The sequence below is a fragment of the Dicentrarchus labrax genome, unplaced genomic scaffold, assembly GCF_905237075.1.
Source record: "Dicentrarchus labrax unplaced genomic scaffold, dlabrax2021, whole genome shotgun sequence".
NCBI lineage: Eukaryota > Metazoa > Chordata > Actinopteri > Moronidae > Dicentrarchus > Dicentrarchus labrax.
The window spans coordinates 13,639,526-13,656,174 of record NW_026136703.1 but is presented as its reverse complement, the minus strand read 5'-3'; the positions used below and the strand labels follow the sequence as shown (position 1 = coordinate 13,656,174).

Sequence of the window (16,649 nt, the reverse complement as noted above, 5' to 3'; positions counted from 1 at the left end):
ATGTTATCTTGTCTCAGCAGAGGAGGAAACCTGAGAAGATGACAATCAGGGTAATTTAGCAAGCAGCAGACGGAAGCGCGTCATGATGCGCTGCACCAGTTAAGATGATGTTTTTTTTATCAAAGACCCTAAGCAAAAAACATTTTTAAAGGTTTTGCTCCATAACTGTGAGATATATATTTTTCTATCCATACTTCAAGCAAAACAATATTGTATTATATTAAGCACGTCAAATTAAAACAACACAGTGGTCAGAATAAAATCACTTTTTAAAAAAATGGCACAAACTCTGCCACCATGTAATATAAGCTTAAATAGCTTAAACCAGTAGTTTAGAAGTGGCAACAGCATCTCTGAAATCATGAATACTGAGCATGAATACTGAAGTGTTATGAGGTGGGAAATCCAATTTCAGCTGCACAAGGTTAAAAAAAGATATCAGTTTAATCAAGGACAGTGTAACATGTGGCCGAGGCTACAAGAAAAGCAAACACCAACAACCCAGAGCAATCAGTACATCTCGTTAATCCCATCATTCAGACATGAAAATATGAAACTCAGAGTGACTTATGACATCGGCCATTCATCACCAGAATGTGCCGCTCTTATCAGATGAATGAGGAGACTCCAGCGGGGAGCGTACATTTTTCTCATCTCTGCCTCCATTTCTCATCTGAACCCTTCATCATTTTCTCAGTGGATGCTTTTCTCTCCCTACATCCTGCTTAACCTTCTCTCCTTCCAGTTCAAGCCCAACTCACCCTCCTCCCCGTGCATCACCCAGTCTGTCTACTGGTATGCTATGCCGAGAGCATGGGCTGATGGAGTTGGGGTTTTTCCCTGGGCCTGATCTGTTTTTGCGAGTGAACACAGGCTGGCCTTTCTGTGACTTGATTGGATGATTAGTACCATTGCTGCAGCACAGCTAGCTAAGTCAGGGTGAGGTCAGCATCTGGCAAGGGTTCAACACAGCACACTGTTAGCTAATAATCCAAATCAGCTATCAGGTAACCTAATCTAGGTAACGAACTGGCCGAAATATCCCCCCCCCCCCATCAGCTCATTTCAGTGAGGTCCTCATATATCGGTGATGGGTGATCAAAAACAAGACCTTAGAAGCTGTTAGGAGTTACATAATTTCCATTTCCGCCTTTCAGCTGGTATTGCTGTCCAGACTGCTTACAGTGAGTGAACAGGTAGGGGTCCAGTCTTCTGTTCAAGGACATTTTGACAGGACAGATGGCTGGTGATGGACACATCTGCTGTTACAGGGCTCAAACCTGTGACCTTGTGGTTACAGGATGCCTCTATCCAAATGTACAAGTCTGGCAAGAAATACAGGAATGGGGGTAAGCTGGATTTTCCTCATGCACCAAAACCAATTTCGGTGGCAATTTGAAACCTAATTTATCAAGACTAAATCTATATTTTTGCATCTGTGTTCCATTCGTACACATCGTCCTAATCCTGTTTGATCCTCCTGCAGATATTCACTGCTCAGCAGAGCAGTCCAGGTGGGTCACCCCAACCCCACTGTCCCCACCCGACCGCCAGCACAAACACACATAAACTGAGAGGAGAGAGAATAGGCTGTGAGCGGGGAGGACACAGAGGCACAGCTGGGCTACAGTGGACAAAGCCCTCTCAGTGTTCCTTCCATTAGAACCTTTAACAAGACCCAAAAGGTCAAGGAAGCTCCATGCTGGCACACAGATGAACCCCCCCCCCCGCTCATGTGACCTCTGCTAGGGAGGATGAGTGGGACTATGAAGGCACAGATGTTACCTGCACACACACACACACACACACACACACACACACACACACACACACACACACACACACACACACACACACACACACACACACACACACACACACACACACACACACACACACACACACACACACACACACACACAGCACCAGTGCTGATTCAAACAACATCGACATAAACAACTCCGTAATGTCCACCACGTACACCTGGACAGTGAGGATGGGGAGACTCAAAGGAACAGATGAAGGGTGGAGTGTGTGTGTGTGTGTTTGTGCGCATGTGCAAGTACATGTACAGTATGTAGTGTGGGTGTTTGGTTCCTTTTCCCATGAACTGTATTAACCCGTACACAGACTGAGAGAAGCCTGTGCCTTTCCCCATTTCCAGCTGGCTTACTGCTGTTTATTTGTGGGTCTGCAGACACAGACCAACAGGAGCCAGTGACTCAAACACATGCACACACACACTCACACACACACACACACACTCACACTCACACACACAGGGCATTTCCTTTTTCTATATAGAGAACACCCTCCAAAGACTTTCTAAGGAATCTTGAGTCTTTTTATAGGACCAGCTAACATAACTCAATGGTGTACACACACTTTGGTCGTATTGTGTCAAAACTGAGAACGGACTGTAATAACGAAACTCAACTCTCAACTCAAGAATTTGGGCTTACAATTCTTTCTATCATACATTTATAACAGCCGAATAGTTATACAGTTCATAATATAACTGCTAGTAATTACAAGGACTCACTTTATTATCACAGCCTTTGGAAAACCAAGACAAGTGCTACACACAAATAAATCCTTGAAGCACAGCAATGGCCTTCAAGAAGCTAGCTACAACATATTTTGCTGAGCCGCGTGTTTGCTCTGGCCTGCTGTCGTACACTGCAAACGCAGTAGCACAAACAGCTGCATCTTCCAAAGACAACCAGGAGCTGATGAGAAGAGCAAATAAAGGACATCCATCACTGAGATACACCCAGACAGATGGAAAGAAAAAAGAGAGAGTCAGAGGTCCATTCCTGACGTTCCCAGCTGATTGCTCAGACCTGTCTGGAGGAGCGGCTGGCCAGACACAAAGTGGAGCTCACACTTCATCACTGGCCTTGTAAGATCATTGGTGACGATCAGATGGCACAAATCAGTGGATGGTTGATAAGTACAATTATAGAAAAAAGGAAGGAAGAAACAGAATTACTGAAAAAATGATTAACTGACAATCTGATAATCCATCAGAGTGATTCTGGCCAACATGCTGAACTGCATGGTGTTACAGAACAAACAGTACCCATTAAATGACAACAGCAGCTTGTCAATGAGGTTTAACCACTTCAAATGACATCCTTTGCAGTTAACTAATGATGAGTTGTTGGCCTTGGCATTAAGCAATTGACACAAATCTCTTCAGACTTAGTCATCCTCACAGTGAACAGATGAGACAGACAAAATGAACAAAGCCATTCTTATCAGCAATCAGTTGCCAAATGACAAGATGGATGCTCGGGTTTGAGTGCCAAGGAAACCGGCGTGCTACTTTCAAGCAGACCGAGGACGAGTGAGATAAAGGCCGTCAGGCATCCAGGCAGCCCTTCCTGCACAATGGGTCCATTGACAGGACCCAGCTTATAGCTGCAGCAGTACAGGCGCTTAGGCCCAACCAGTCTCTGTGTGGCGTGGCCACTGGGAGCTTTCTGAGCTTATCCAAATGCTAATAGGTCCCAAAGCTGACTGGAGCATAGCCTTTCTTCTCCTCTCAACCTCCCACACGCTGCAGCTGACGGGAATGAGCAGAATTCATCTCTCTATCCCTTCCGTCCGCTTTTGGGCACTGAAAGTATGAATGTGCCACTTGACTTTGCTTTACAGCTTGCCCTCTGTGCTTACAGATGACATGCGCATGCACACCACAAAGAGGTGGTCTTGCTGCCAGACATTTCCATAAAGGGGCCCAAAGACAGAGAGAGATGCCTGCAGAACAGACAAACGCCTGTGCACATTGTGTTTGAGAAGCTCAAGAGTTTCAATGTCAGACACTGTGTGACCAGTATAACAGTGTGTGGGTGAAGAAGTTAACCAGGCCCGGGTCCGGCACATTCCTCTCCTGGTCAGAGTCATATTGGAGTCGCTGGCACAGCGTCTGCCAAGCGTGTGGATGAACCCAGCGAGGCCCTCTCTGGGAAAACAGTGGACAGGCGGACAGAGCAGCAAGCTGGCGCGTGGACACGCAGCATCAATGCTGAGAGAGGTTATTGTTACAGTGGAAGCTGCCAAAGCCTCCACCACCCCAGAGGCAGAGGGGGAGAGCAAAAACATGTTTTCACTTTAGATGACGCCATGTTCTTTGTCTCCTTAAAATCCCGACTTATTTCCTTGATTTGAATCAAATGCTTCAAGTAATGTGGACACCCTCCGTCTCTGCTCTCCTCTCTGTCTTTGACTTTCTCTCTTTCCTGCTTCCTTGTCTTGGCAGTGCCAACTGACAACTTGTGGCAGCGTCTGCTTTCCATATACATTCGTGGCAAAGTTTAGTCCAATAATTGAAACTCTCTTGTACTAAGCTGGACCTGTGCATCCCAAAGCAAACCACAGAGACAAGCAGGCTAATGGGAAACACACCAGGCTGATAAAAACCGAGTTGCTTCGGAGCGAGCGGCCTGCCTTTGAGACGGGCTCAGGACTTTCAGTGGTTCCCTGAAATGTTGATTAAACTCATGTGTAGCGCCGAAACGGAGCCTCCTTGTTCCAGACCCCAAAAACCTTAACTGAACCCTCCACTCAGAGTAACTAAGGCCTCATTCTTGACAAATAGTAAAACACTAAACCTCAGCTTGGTGATTTATGCTCCAGAGGAGAGTTTGGAGCGTCCTAAGGCCGTGGCAGAGTTCGTTCATTGTGACACTAATTGCACCACGGAGTTCATATCAGCGCATGTGGTTGTTTGATAGCTGTAATGGCCAAGTGATAGGCCGTGTGATGCCGAATTAAGTTGGGTGGACTGCTAAAGTGAAGACAAATGTGCTCTTCTGCAGTGGATAATACATCTGGAATAAGTCTGTTGTGGGGCTAAAATCCATAGAGTGAGTGATGAATGTAACAAACAAAACTTGGGATTCTCAGGCTGAACCCGTAATCTTCGGGTTAACGTCACAGAGTGGGATGTGTGCATCGGAAATAAGATGAGAGACGGATAGGAGAATGTCAATTAGCGCATGAGCATGGGAGAGAAAGACCTAGACAAAGAGCATGTAAACTGATTTTTACAAAAGCTTCTCGACTTGCCAGAAGCAGCGATGTGAAGCCTCTCCTGATTATTAAGACCTTTCTGTATTTCTGTAGAACCTGAAGAATATTACACGAATGACCCGAGCAGACAAATGTGATGATAAAAACCTTGAGCTATATAGTGCCAAAATTAAAGCTGCTTTAAAGGCAAATATGGTGGAAGAAAAGAGGACACTCCCAATAGAAGCTGGGAAGGCTCAATCTTCAATTTGCCTTCTTTGGGCTTGCTTGCCTAGTTGTTCTTTGCCATTTCAGTGTGGTTTCCACACACATGATCACACACCCTAGAAGGGCCTGACCTCCATTGACTTCTGAAGGGCCTTGATGTTAACGTCAGTTAAGGGGCCGGATGTGTGTGTGTGTGTGTGTGTATGTGTGTGTACATATGTGTGTGTGTAACTATCAAGTGCGCCTGTGGCTCCTGCGGCGGCTGAGTGGCAAATCTCGTTGTCCACTTAAAGGTCAACGCCGAACCTCTTGCAATCCTGTGCTGCTATTTATAATCAGCCCCCCACCTTCCAGCAGTTCCAGCGCGGAGAGATATCAGTAATAATGCTCAACACCACAGAAATTCCAGGCAGAGTATCAGGCAGATGTCTGCTTCTCAGCCCTGTGCTCCATTCCTTCCATCTCAGTGTCACATTTAAATGGTAATCCAACCTTGTCGTCACTGATGGATGACTCCATGACTAAAGAGCAGTCAGAGGTGTAGTAGAGGCTTTTATTGCATTTGAAATTATTCTTTATGCTTTGTACAAAAAGGGAACAGAGCAGTTCTCTTGTTTCAGACCAATTAGACTAATCCTTCAACCTCGGCTTACAGGCCGAAATGAAAAGAGCTTTAAGGATTTTCTAACAAAGAATGCTGCATGACGTTCTTTCCGTCCTCACGTTGTAGCCTCCACACACAAACACGCAGACACGAATACAGTCAAAAAAAAAAAAATCACCTTGCACACACGCACTCATACACCTCCTCCTGTGTCACCTGCACACGCTGGCCGTGCCTGCCATGGGTTTTTCTTTTTTACATTTTGAGCAGCTCAGCGGGGGTTGAGTGGTGGTGGAGCTGGCTGTGGCTGATTCATCACTGAGTCACCACCGCCAAACACCTGAGGGATGGAGGAACGACAATGCAGGCTGGACTGACACACACACACACACACACACACACACACACACACACACACACACACTCACTCGCACGCTCAAAGGGAATCAGCAGAGGACCAGGTTCACTGTATAAACAGCCATGTTGGACCCAGGGGACATGTGCATGAATCTGTGTGTGTCCACCACCTGGACTATCTCACTTGGAGCAGCAGCATCACCTGAGGCTCTGAATACACCTGAGACACACCAATGGCAAACTCGTCTAGCAGTAATCCTGCTGGTATCTGCTCTGATCCTCTACAGTATTCACACAGTTTGATTCCTTTACCTCATTTTACCTCTCGAGACTGGACTCTCCTTTCTTTCTCACTCTCTCTTAATGCCCTTTACTTTTTCCATTTTTATCTCACGCCAACCATACTTTCTTTGTCGTCTCTGTCCTTCTTTATCTGCTCGTCAGTCAGGTGGTCTGTCAGCACACTGGTGCGAAGAATCAATGCTGGTGTCCTATCAGTGATGGAGCCACAACTCTATTGAGACATAGGTGGCTTCACACCAGCCTTTACAAATTCATGCACGTCTTCAGGCCTCTTGGCAAAAGGTAGTGCAATAAGCAATGGTGTTACCAGTTTTGCTCCGTCTTTCACTGAAATACCTCCTGGAGGGATTAACACAGGGACAATAGGCTCACTCAGAGCGGAGAGAGGGGGGAAAAAAACATTTTTGAGCATTTGCCGTGCATCTAGATGATAGAAAGTGTCACAAATAGAACGGGAATTCACATGAACAATATACAGCATGGTGAAGAATAAAGACTTTTCATTACAGGGCAGGAAAAGTTCAAAAGTATTCATCATAAGAAAAGAATAGGATCTCGCCTTTTTTTGTAGAAAGATATTTAAGAGCTTATTAAAGGATTCCACATAAAGGGAATCACCCGCATGAGCTTTGGAACAGCACTTTTATCCCGGCACATAATTGCAACCAAATTACAATAATTGTGCCAATTAAAGTAATCCTGAATGAGGAGAAAGCGTCATCTTAATGTTTCAGTACTTGGGATAAGAGTCTCTCTAATTAAGACTGAATTGCCTGGCTACATATTCATTCAGAGTGAGATTAGTGGGGAAAAAAAAAGTTTTGAAGTGTCCGAGAAGTGCCTGGCTCTAGTCACGTCTCTGAGAGAGGGATTGTTTGGTGGATGAATGAAGGGTCAGGCCAAAAAGAGGATGCAAGGACGAGGGGAATAGTTGGATCTTTGCAAGCTGTGACTTAAAAAACAAAAGGATAAAGTGCATCAAGACTTTCTACATACAAATACAATTCAAACACAGTAACACTGCAATGAGCAGCACTTCTAAACACTACAATTTTATCTAACAACAGCTTCTCTGCTGTGTTCTGCTTCCTGCGCTGTGTGAACGTGTGTGTGTGTGAGTGTGTGTGCATACGCGTGTTGGTTGAACGCAGCCTGCATCTCAGGGCCTGATTAATTACACTGATTCTCAGAGGAGTTGGGGGTGACATATGTTCTTGCACTGGTGTGAGAGCGAGGTGTGTGTGTGTGTTGCATGTGTACCAGTTTTATGTGTGATCTAAGGTGCGTGCGTGCATGCATGTGTTCATTCGCAAATGCTTGTTGTGGCAAAAAGTGGTCGTATGTGTCCTTGTTTCAGTTGCGTGCATTTTACCACAATTTGTGCTCATGTGTGCAAGTGTGTCTATAGGGGTATGACATGCAGTAGTTTGTGTGTATTTATGTGTGGGTGTGTGTAATGAACAGAGGATTCAGGTGCAGCGCCAGAAACACACTCCTGAGTGCGGCAGGGGCATCCTGGCACAGACAGGGCACCAGATGTCAGAGCAGTGCAGGAACCTGCTCAGTGGACCAGTGACACTTTTTTTTTTTTTATTTAGAGCTGAAAACGGGATCTGGGTGTCCAGGAATAAACTCTCTGATGGGCTGGCTGAACTCGCCTCCATACATCATTAGGTCCAAATATGTTAACCCCTCAACTGAAACACAGAACTATTTTCAAACAAATCACTGCAATCAAAAAATGAATAACTAATAATTAGAGGCTTTGACTGCCACTGTTGCCCCCTGATCTTAGATTCACTTATACTTCAGTGCTAGTCTGTGTGATTGATTCTCAGAACTGCCTACCGTATGTCTTGCCAAACATGTCACTAGGGCTCCAAATATCAATTATTTTCATTACAGATTAATCTGCCAGTTATTTTCTCAATTAATCAAAAACACAGAGAACGCAATTTAAGAGCTTAAAATTGATCAAGAATAATAAAGTGAACTGCCTAATGTCTGGCATAGTCTCTAAATAATAAGGCAAATTTATGCAGTAAAGTGCTACGAGATGCAATCAGATCCTCATCTTCCTTTAATAATGACATTTTGGAAAACTACCAACCATTTTATAAAAGCTGAAAAGCTATTGACCCAAATACAGAATAACAATAAAAAAGGTAAGCAGATTTCCAAAAACATAGCATAAGTCATAACAACAGCCATATGTCCAACATGAGTGTCCTTGAGCAACATCCAGAGCATGTTCTTGCTCAGTCACTTGAAATCACTCTATTGAAGAGCTTCCACTAAATGGCTAAATGTAATGTAATGACTCTAAACAACATCAAGGAAATAAAAAAAACAAAAGCCCATTAACAGTCTTTGGAAATGGCAGGGCTGCTTTAAAGCAATAACCATGAAGCAGGAGAGAGCTAGGTTAGCTGCAGTCATTAAGTTTCTAATGGCAGCTAAAACAAGGAACAACTGACTCCTTAGAAGAGACGATACTGAGTAGGAAGAAATGACAAAGCTGAAAATGATAGTCACAAGGCTGCAGGCTCCAAATTCAATTTGCTAGTGATAAAAAACAAAACAGCATTCGAAGCAAGGATTTAAGTTTGTTAATTTGACGGCTACAAATACGAGGGTCGGTCCAAAACCCTTCTTGTTTTGTTTTCTGTTCTGTTTCTGTCAATGTGCTGGGGAGGCCACGGCGCTGGCTCACTGCTCGAGGTGTAATGTGTAGTTTTCCCTGCAGGACTAGTGAGACAAACATTTTAGCTACGCTTTTGTGTGTGTGTGTGTGTGTGTGTGTGTGTCTAAGCTTGGTTGCTTTGGGCCAATATCTCCTACAGACAGTGCCATCTTTGTTACACAGTTCTTCCCCCTGCTACCTTGCATTAGTCTGGGCAGCCCCTTGTCTTACCGTTAATGATAGAAATCGCTGAGGTTATTAACCGATTACACATTCTCCATCAGATTAGGAAGGCTGTACTGGCCCACTCCCGCTACGGGAATTAGCGCAACGCATTTCTCTTCACGCCGTGTCCTACAATGACACTTCACAGCCCTTCATAGCCCTTCATGGACGCTTGTTATTGCCAGGCAAAGTTGCTAAAAACAGCTTTTAGCCGTTTTGAAAGCGCGTGTGTTTGTGTGAGATATGAGGGATGGTGGGCGTGCGTCTATTTTTTCTCTCTTTTCTAGGAGTTCAGGTGCATGCCACAGAGAGTAGCTGTCACCTTCATCACTGAGAGGCACTCTGTGTTACTTATGCAATATTTCCCTGTGGTTTCGTAGCGTATGGGTTAATTAGTTTTAATTTAGAAGGCTAGGTAGGGCAAAAAAGTCTAAACTGAGACCATCTCTTGACACTGAGGCAAATTTAAAAAAGGACCTCAGGCTAGGATCAAACCTGCATTTTATTTTTACCCATTTAATGATTTATTTAGAGGGTTAATCTAGACTATGATTTACAAAATCTAATAAATATAATATGTCTGACGCTTGCATGTAGTGTTGCCCACAGAGCTGTAGCAAGCCTTACAAAGAGGAGAGGAGAGGAAGCGCATGCTGCCTTGTGACTGAGATGCAGGGCGACAGTTGACCTATAAGGGGCTGACTCAACCCCACGTTCACTTCACCACTAATATATTCACTTAGTAACGCTCAGGGGATATGCAGTTCCGCTGTGTAAAAATGGTTGAGCACAATGATTTCTACACATGTATGCATGCTAAAACGCAAACAAAGCACACGCATGAGGTCTGAACCACGTTGGTCTTCTGGTAACAGAATAGATGCTAACTATAAGACACAGGAAATGGTCCACTGGTCAAATTAAAGCTGCAAAATAAGATGTGATATGTGAGAGTGTGTGAACATGTGCTGTGAATGTCGTATCCATATACACTGCTGAAGAAGGAAAGTAAAGAATAGCTATCCATTTCTCAAGCAGACATTTGGGATAAAGGGGGCCTGAGGTTCTGAGAGGCCAGTCAAGTGTCCATCCGTCGCTAAGAGAAAAAGACAGAATATCTCATCCAGAACAAAAAAGGGACCTAAAGAGCCTGAGCTCATACAAAAGAGGAAGAAAAGAGCAGAGACAGAAAAAGATACACAGACAGAGGCCTGAGCCTTATCAGCAGAAGATTAGTGCAAGAGATAAGGCCTCTAGGCAAGGCGTTGTGTTTAGCCTGTTTGAGGCTTCCTGTCATCATCATTAAGGCCGCTTGTCCAACGGCCACTGCGGAACAGAGCAGCCATTTGGAAACACAGCCATTGGGGAGGAAGATAAAGAAAGACAGGACCGTTGGTCAAAAACCAGACGATGGCTATATTAAGTCTAATGAACAGTGTAAGCACAATCCCATGCTGTGGTAAAGGCACTTCAATCCAGGCCTTTCGTTGTAGAAACACATTTCATGGCTGTCCTGGTGTATAATTATATCTCCCCGTTTTATTTTCCACAATAATTATGGTAACAGTATGGACATTTCTTTTTTGGGTGTCCACTATACTTAAACATGATAAAGATATACAACAGAGAAGTGTAGTGACATATTTTTCCACCAATTATAAGACAAAGATTATCATATCCTGAGTAAATCAAAGTATAGCCTTCTGACAAAGATGCTTCTCATCTAATACGTCCTCTCATACTGCTCACATCCCATGCAGCACTTGACTGCCATATAAAAAATATAACGTAGTGCCTATTGTCCTTTAAAAACCAAATAGCCAAACCCATGTCTAATGAGGCAGTGGTTTGCCTTGGAGATGGGGGAGGGAGGGTTGTCGGCTGAATCTAGCTAGCTGACTGGCTGACAGTAACGGTTTGTGACACTTCACTGCCGCAGGAGTCGTAGGCACTAGTGTATTGTGACAGAGTGCAACCTTTAAAGGCCAGCGACTGATGCACAACAGCACCCAAACCCAGCGACTCTGCCTGTGTCAGTCTCCTCCTCTCGTCTGCGGTGAGCACGCCTAAAAGCATCTGTGACCACACACATACAAAGGCATGAGCAGTCATACTGTTTACACACACAGAGAGGTACAAGACTTTTCGTTCACTGTTCAACCAAAGACGTCTGAGCGTCAACTGTCTGTTCTCTGTCCAGTTTTAAGGAAATGTGCCCCTTAATAATTCTGGAGAAGTCCAGGCTATAACACAGTCATCATTTGCCTTGTGCATTATGATCAATTACAAAATCTGTCTATCAGTTGCCAATTAGTGTGGTACTCACAGCCATTGGCAATGACTGTGCACTAATGTAGCCCACACAGAAAACAAAATCCTCTACTGCCACCTGCTGGTCAAAGTTACTTATATCAGTGTTTCAAAGAGAGAACATCAAAAAATATGATTCTTTTATTGAATTCGATTCTGTTCTGTTCTTTCCGATCATGTCAGGAAGGTCAGGACACAGGAAGGAACTCTGCAGCGTTTTACTTACGATGCTGGGTTCTTAAGCTGAACTTATTTCCATTTTTATCTTGCCTAGCCTCCGTCTGCTAATGTCAGGCCCCATGTTAGAAAGAGAGTGATGGGAATACAACAGAACAAGAAAGAAGGGGTCAGTGTATATGTGTTTGTACCTCTCATAGATGGTCTTGAGAGCGACCTGGTCAGACACTCCGTCAGTTTCTTCCAAAAACAGGATGATCCAAGATGTCCTGTAAGGCCACTCTTCTGTCAGGTTGATCCATGACGCCAACCGGTCCCAGTTGAAAATGATATGATTGGCTCGCAACAGACGACCTGTCAAAAATGGATGGATGGAGGATTAGTGGCTTTCGAAGTCATGGGTCTTGTCTCCAAGATCACCAAGAAATGTTACTGAGATTAGATAAGACGGGAAGATATTTTTGTTACCTGACCTACTGCCACACGCAGCAACAATCTGATGTACTGTGCTGTAAATTTGATTTGTTTAACATATTATGGTTCAGCTATCAAGGCTTGATCTCTCAACTTTCACACAAGATGGTCAACATTTAACAGTCTGCTGTCTAGTTTCGACTATTTTTCAAACTTCTGCTTGGTTATGTCACCCTTGTATAATCTTTAATCTGTTCTTAATATATTGATGCATTTGTGTCCATTTTTTTAATCCTGACTAGCCATCATGTCATTATTGCAAATGCAAATAATATTTTTTTTTAAATCAAAAGCCTGTTTATACTTGCAAGCAAAATGTTTGGTTAAATGCATCACCTCCTCAATGAAATGCTGGCCCCTACTGGCGTATTTTTTTTTTTTTTACATTCTCCATCTCCATAGCATTAGTTAAATTAGGGCTAAATAACTTTGATGTTGCTCTAAAGACAAAATTGGATCTGTGGGTGGTGCTAAAGGAGAATATGGTTTATTCTTTACCTGTGATCGAAACAATGTTAAGCAGCCTCCTCATGGTCTGTGGGCTGATGTCGCTGAACCAGTCCTCGGTCACCAGGAGCTTCGTCAGGTCAAAGGACATCTGTCTGGTGATGGTCCTCTGCATCTGCCGACGCCGGTATGTGTCCTTAACAGAGTGAGTGTACAGGGGAAAAACAGAAACACAAGTAAGTATAAGATCTGGAATTTGACAATTTTAAATTATGGTTTTGATTTGTCATGTTTACAGCTGGCAAGATAAATAGGCCTCCAAGACTTCATTTGTCATTTAAATACAACTTCTATCATCCAATCATGGCATTAAGTGACAGGATCAGAATTTTAAGATTCAGCATTGCATTTTATTTGAAATTCTATGCAAAAAATTCTGTCACAGTGTCAATAAAAGCATTATATCAGTGGGAAAAGAAAAGCAGGAATTGTCTTCCAGTGATAGATCTAACACAGAGACAGCCACGGGAGACATTTAACAACCATACACTGTACTGGGAAGTCTTATTAGATCTATCCAAAAAGAAATTGAAAGCACAAGTGAAACAAAAGCGTAACATTACTCTTGACCCTTGCAAAGGTTTTGATCTGTGCGCATCATGAGACAATAGAGGAGGCATTTCAGGGTCACCACGTGATCTCAGGCCATTGTGAAACCGTATGCTTGAATAGCCTCATGTTCTCATATTCTTAACTTCATATGCACCCCATCTATATTTGAATAGACCTCCATGCAACCCAATTATACATTTGTGAGTTATTTTGTTCTCATTCAAAATGTAATTATTGTAGTGTAGCATAGCAATGGTACTACAACATTTAAGTAGCATACAAGCAGTTAGATAACCCAGCAATGGTTACAAATTAATTCTATGAATGGGGTGGGAGTGAAAGCAATGTTGTCTTTCATTTGGATCCTAATGTTCAGCTTGTTCACTCTTTTCCTGTGTATCGTATATCTTTTCAAGAGAAAAACATACTTGCCTGTGACTGCAAATTAAAATCAAAGAGCCACTGTCCAAAGCTGAACAGTCATGACACACAGGCAAGCTATTGACACAGATCTACCGGAGAACATCTGTGATGATATCAGACAGCTGCCATGGTCATGAGCCAAGGCGAGGCTTTTGGTTGACTTTGAAGTCGTAACGCAGTCTCATGACCTCTTTCTCAGAGAGATGAAACATATGGCCACCACTCCATCAGAACTGAAAAGGTCTATCATACGGACAGCCGCGCGTCGCTGACTTTCTGGTATACAACGGGCCTCATGCAAGACGCGATGTAAGAACAAATAAATAAACTCTGTTCTTATTTTGTTAGCACCCACTGATTGGACTGTCCACAAATTGGTTGTCCAGCGCAAGGAAACATACGTTTTTAATTTGAGCAACGTAAAAAGAGATTAGATTATATGTTTTAGAGTAATTATAATGATTGGATTATTACATTCGTAGTCTAAAGAAATACTACTGCTCCATCTATCGTCCTTTTTGATGGTTGTTTTTGTATTTGCTTACTTCTACTGGTTCCTCTTCTCCTTACTGATACACTGTTTAATCATTCTGTAAAAAATGGTCTACACACTGAATGCTGCATTCCAGGTGATACATTTCTTTCTAGTAAAGGGGATTCATTTACTTCCAAGAAATGAAAATAAGATTGCAAAGATACGCCTAATGTCATCCACGACTTGAGAAGCTACATGAAAATGGAGAGCCACTAATTCATTTCCCCCTCCTGCCCTCATTTTAATCTCCACTTGTAGAAAGAGGGCCCTCCTGCCAAGAGCTAGCTAGTGACGGAGGGCAAATAAAAAGAGCACGCCGCCTCATAATAAAAGGCCAACACCAATAATTGAGGGTACTAGATAAACCCAGGGTACAAACAAATGTCAAACAAACAAACAAGAGAGGGAGGCGGGAAGGAAGGAGGGGTAGTGGGAAGGTCTCGCAGGGGGGGAGGAAGGCATCAGCGACAGCAGCAGAGTCACTTAGCCTCCTGCCAGCAGACCTGGTGCCAGTGTTTTGTCACAGGGACCCACTGCTGCTAGGCCTTGTCATTAGGCTGTGGCAACGCAGCAGGAAGGATAAACAGTCATTACATCAATTACACCAGGAACCTTGGCCGCACACCGAGCACCTCTCTCTTCTCGTCTCGGTGTGTCTCCTTCTGTCCTCTGGCCTCTGCACTGCCTGCCAACACCACGCCTGTACTGAGCACCCTCCTCTCCCCCTCCACACACACACACACACACACACACACACACACACACACACACACACACACACACACACACACACACACACACACACACACACACACACACACACACACACACACACACACACACACACACACACACACACACACACACACACACACACACACTTCAGAGAGGACGCTGAAAAGAGAGAGCGGTGAGGGTTTCTATGGTAGCATCTCTAACCCTAATCCAATGTTTTCTACTCAAGAGCTAAATGCATTTTAATTTAGTTTGATTAATGACAGGACATCAAGCATTCATTTCCAGCTTCATGATATTTCCAGATAACAAGAGTGTTGTGGGAATAATTGTGGTGGGGAAACAAATGTATTTTATCTTGTTCTACAAACAATACATCTGTCTCCATTTTAATTTTGTATCAAAAGCTCCTCTGAAATCAGTTATTATGGTTAGCTTTTTTGATTTGGTTGTTATGGGTTAGGGTGGGGTGTCACTCATGTCTATAAAGTAGTAAGTGCTTGATATATTGGTTTTGGTGCATCTTATTTGGATTTAGTATAATCCAACTCAGGACTTATTTCTATTACTGCCTGTCTATTATTATTATTACCATTCTTCCACCTACAACTCATATTGCATCCCCATGTTTGGTTTATGTTCCATGGTTCTTCGATTGATGTGGAGCTGTAAACACCAACAAAACATTGTATGTGATATTGGCCTGTAAATAAAATAAACTTGAGTTGAATAGCTTTTACCCTGCGGTTTAGGGCGTTTTTGCTGCCAAACTTGGTCTGGTCTTGGCCCAGGCTGGTCTGAGACATCTTCCTTTCCATGTCTTCATGCCATCCTGGAGAGAGAGGGAGAGGAAGAGACAAAGAGAATGACAGCTGATCAATGCCTTTGAATAAAAAAATTCAGACCAAAATATGACGATATGAACGAAGATCTTTGGTAATCCTCCATATATGTCTATACAGTACAATATGTTGTACACTACACTTGTCCTTACCCTCAACAGGCAATGCCTCTCCATTTGTGGGGGCTACCATACAGAGCTTTTTCGCCGTACTGAGGCCTCTGCTGTTTAGGAATACCGGCAAGTGAACAATGTTCCTCATGTAGTCGTGTCCGTTGATGTTGGAGTCTCTCAGCACACTGTTGAGGTTTTGGTTGATAGCTTTGATGATAATATGGGGGTCGCTGGCAAAGATGGAGATAAAAGGGCCTTTGGAGAAGAGTACCCTCACCTGGAATGAGAAAGGAACTATTAGATCTTTCACCACCTTTATTCTTCATTCCATAAAATATGTACTATAACTATATCAGCCTGTTGCACTGATGTTTGTAATGAAACTGATTTGGTTCAGTCATGTGAAAAACTGTATTTTTTAGCACAGCTGATTCCTCTGCGGAGCGTCTACTACTTTAATGTCAAACTGGATAGTTTACAATCTAATCAGTCAACAACATGACAGCTAGAGGCAGTCAGCTGTAGTACTAAAACTTAATGACCCCAGTGAGAGCTGACTGCTTGC

At 43.4% G+C, this 16,649-nt stretch overlaps 1 protein-coding gene across 6 annotated transcripts in view; it reads right to left on the bottom strand.

Annotated features, from left to right (window-relative positions):
- Positions 1-16,649, bottom strand: part of kidins220a (kinase D-interacting substrate 220a) — a 44,349-nt gene that overhangs the window by 12,218 nt on the left and 15,482 nt on the right. For all 6 annotated transcript variants that reach the window (XM_051386022.1, XM_051386039.1, XM_051386046.1 and 3 more), the window contains exons 20-23: positions 16,124-16,361; positions 15,870-15,961; positions 12,876-13,020; positions 12,095-12,257 (exon numbers count right to left, since the gene is read on the bottom strand). In XM_051386022.1, coding sequence (XP_051241982.1) covers positions 12,095-12,257; positions 12,876-13,020; positions 15,870-15,961; positions 16,124-16,361 — 638 coding nt within the window. The remainder of the gene's footprint in view (positions 1-12,094; positions 12,258-12,875; positions 13,021-15,869; positions 15,962-16,123; positions 16,362-16,649) is intronic.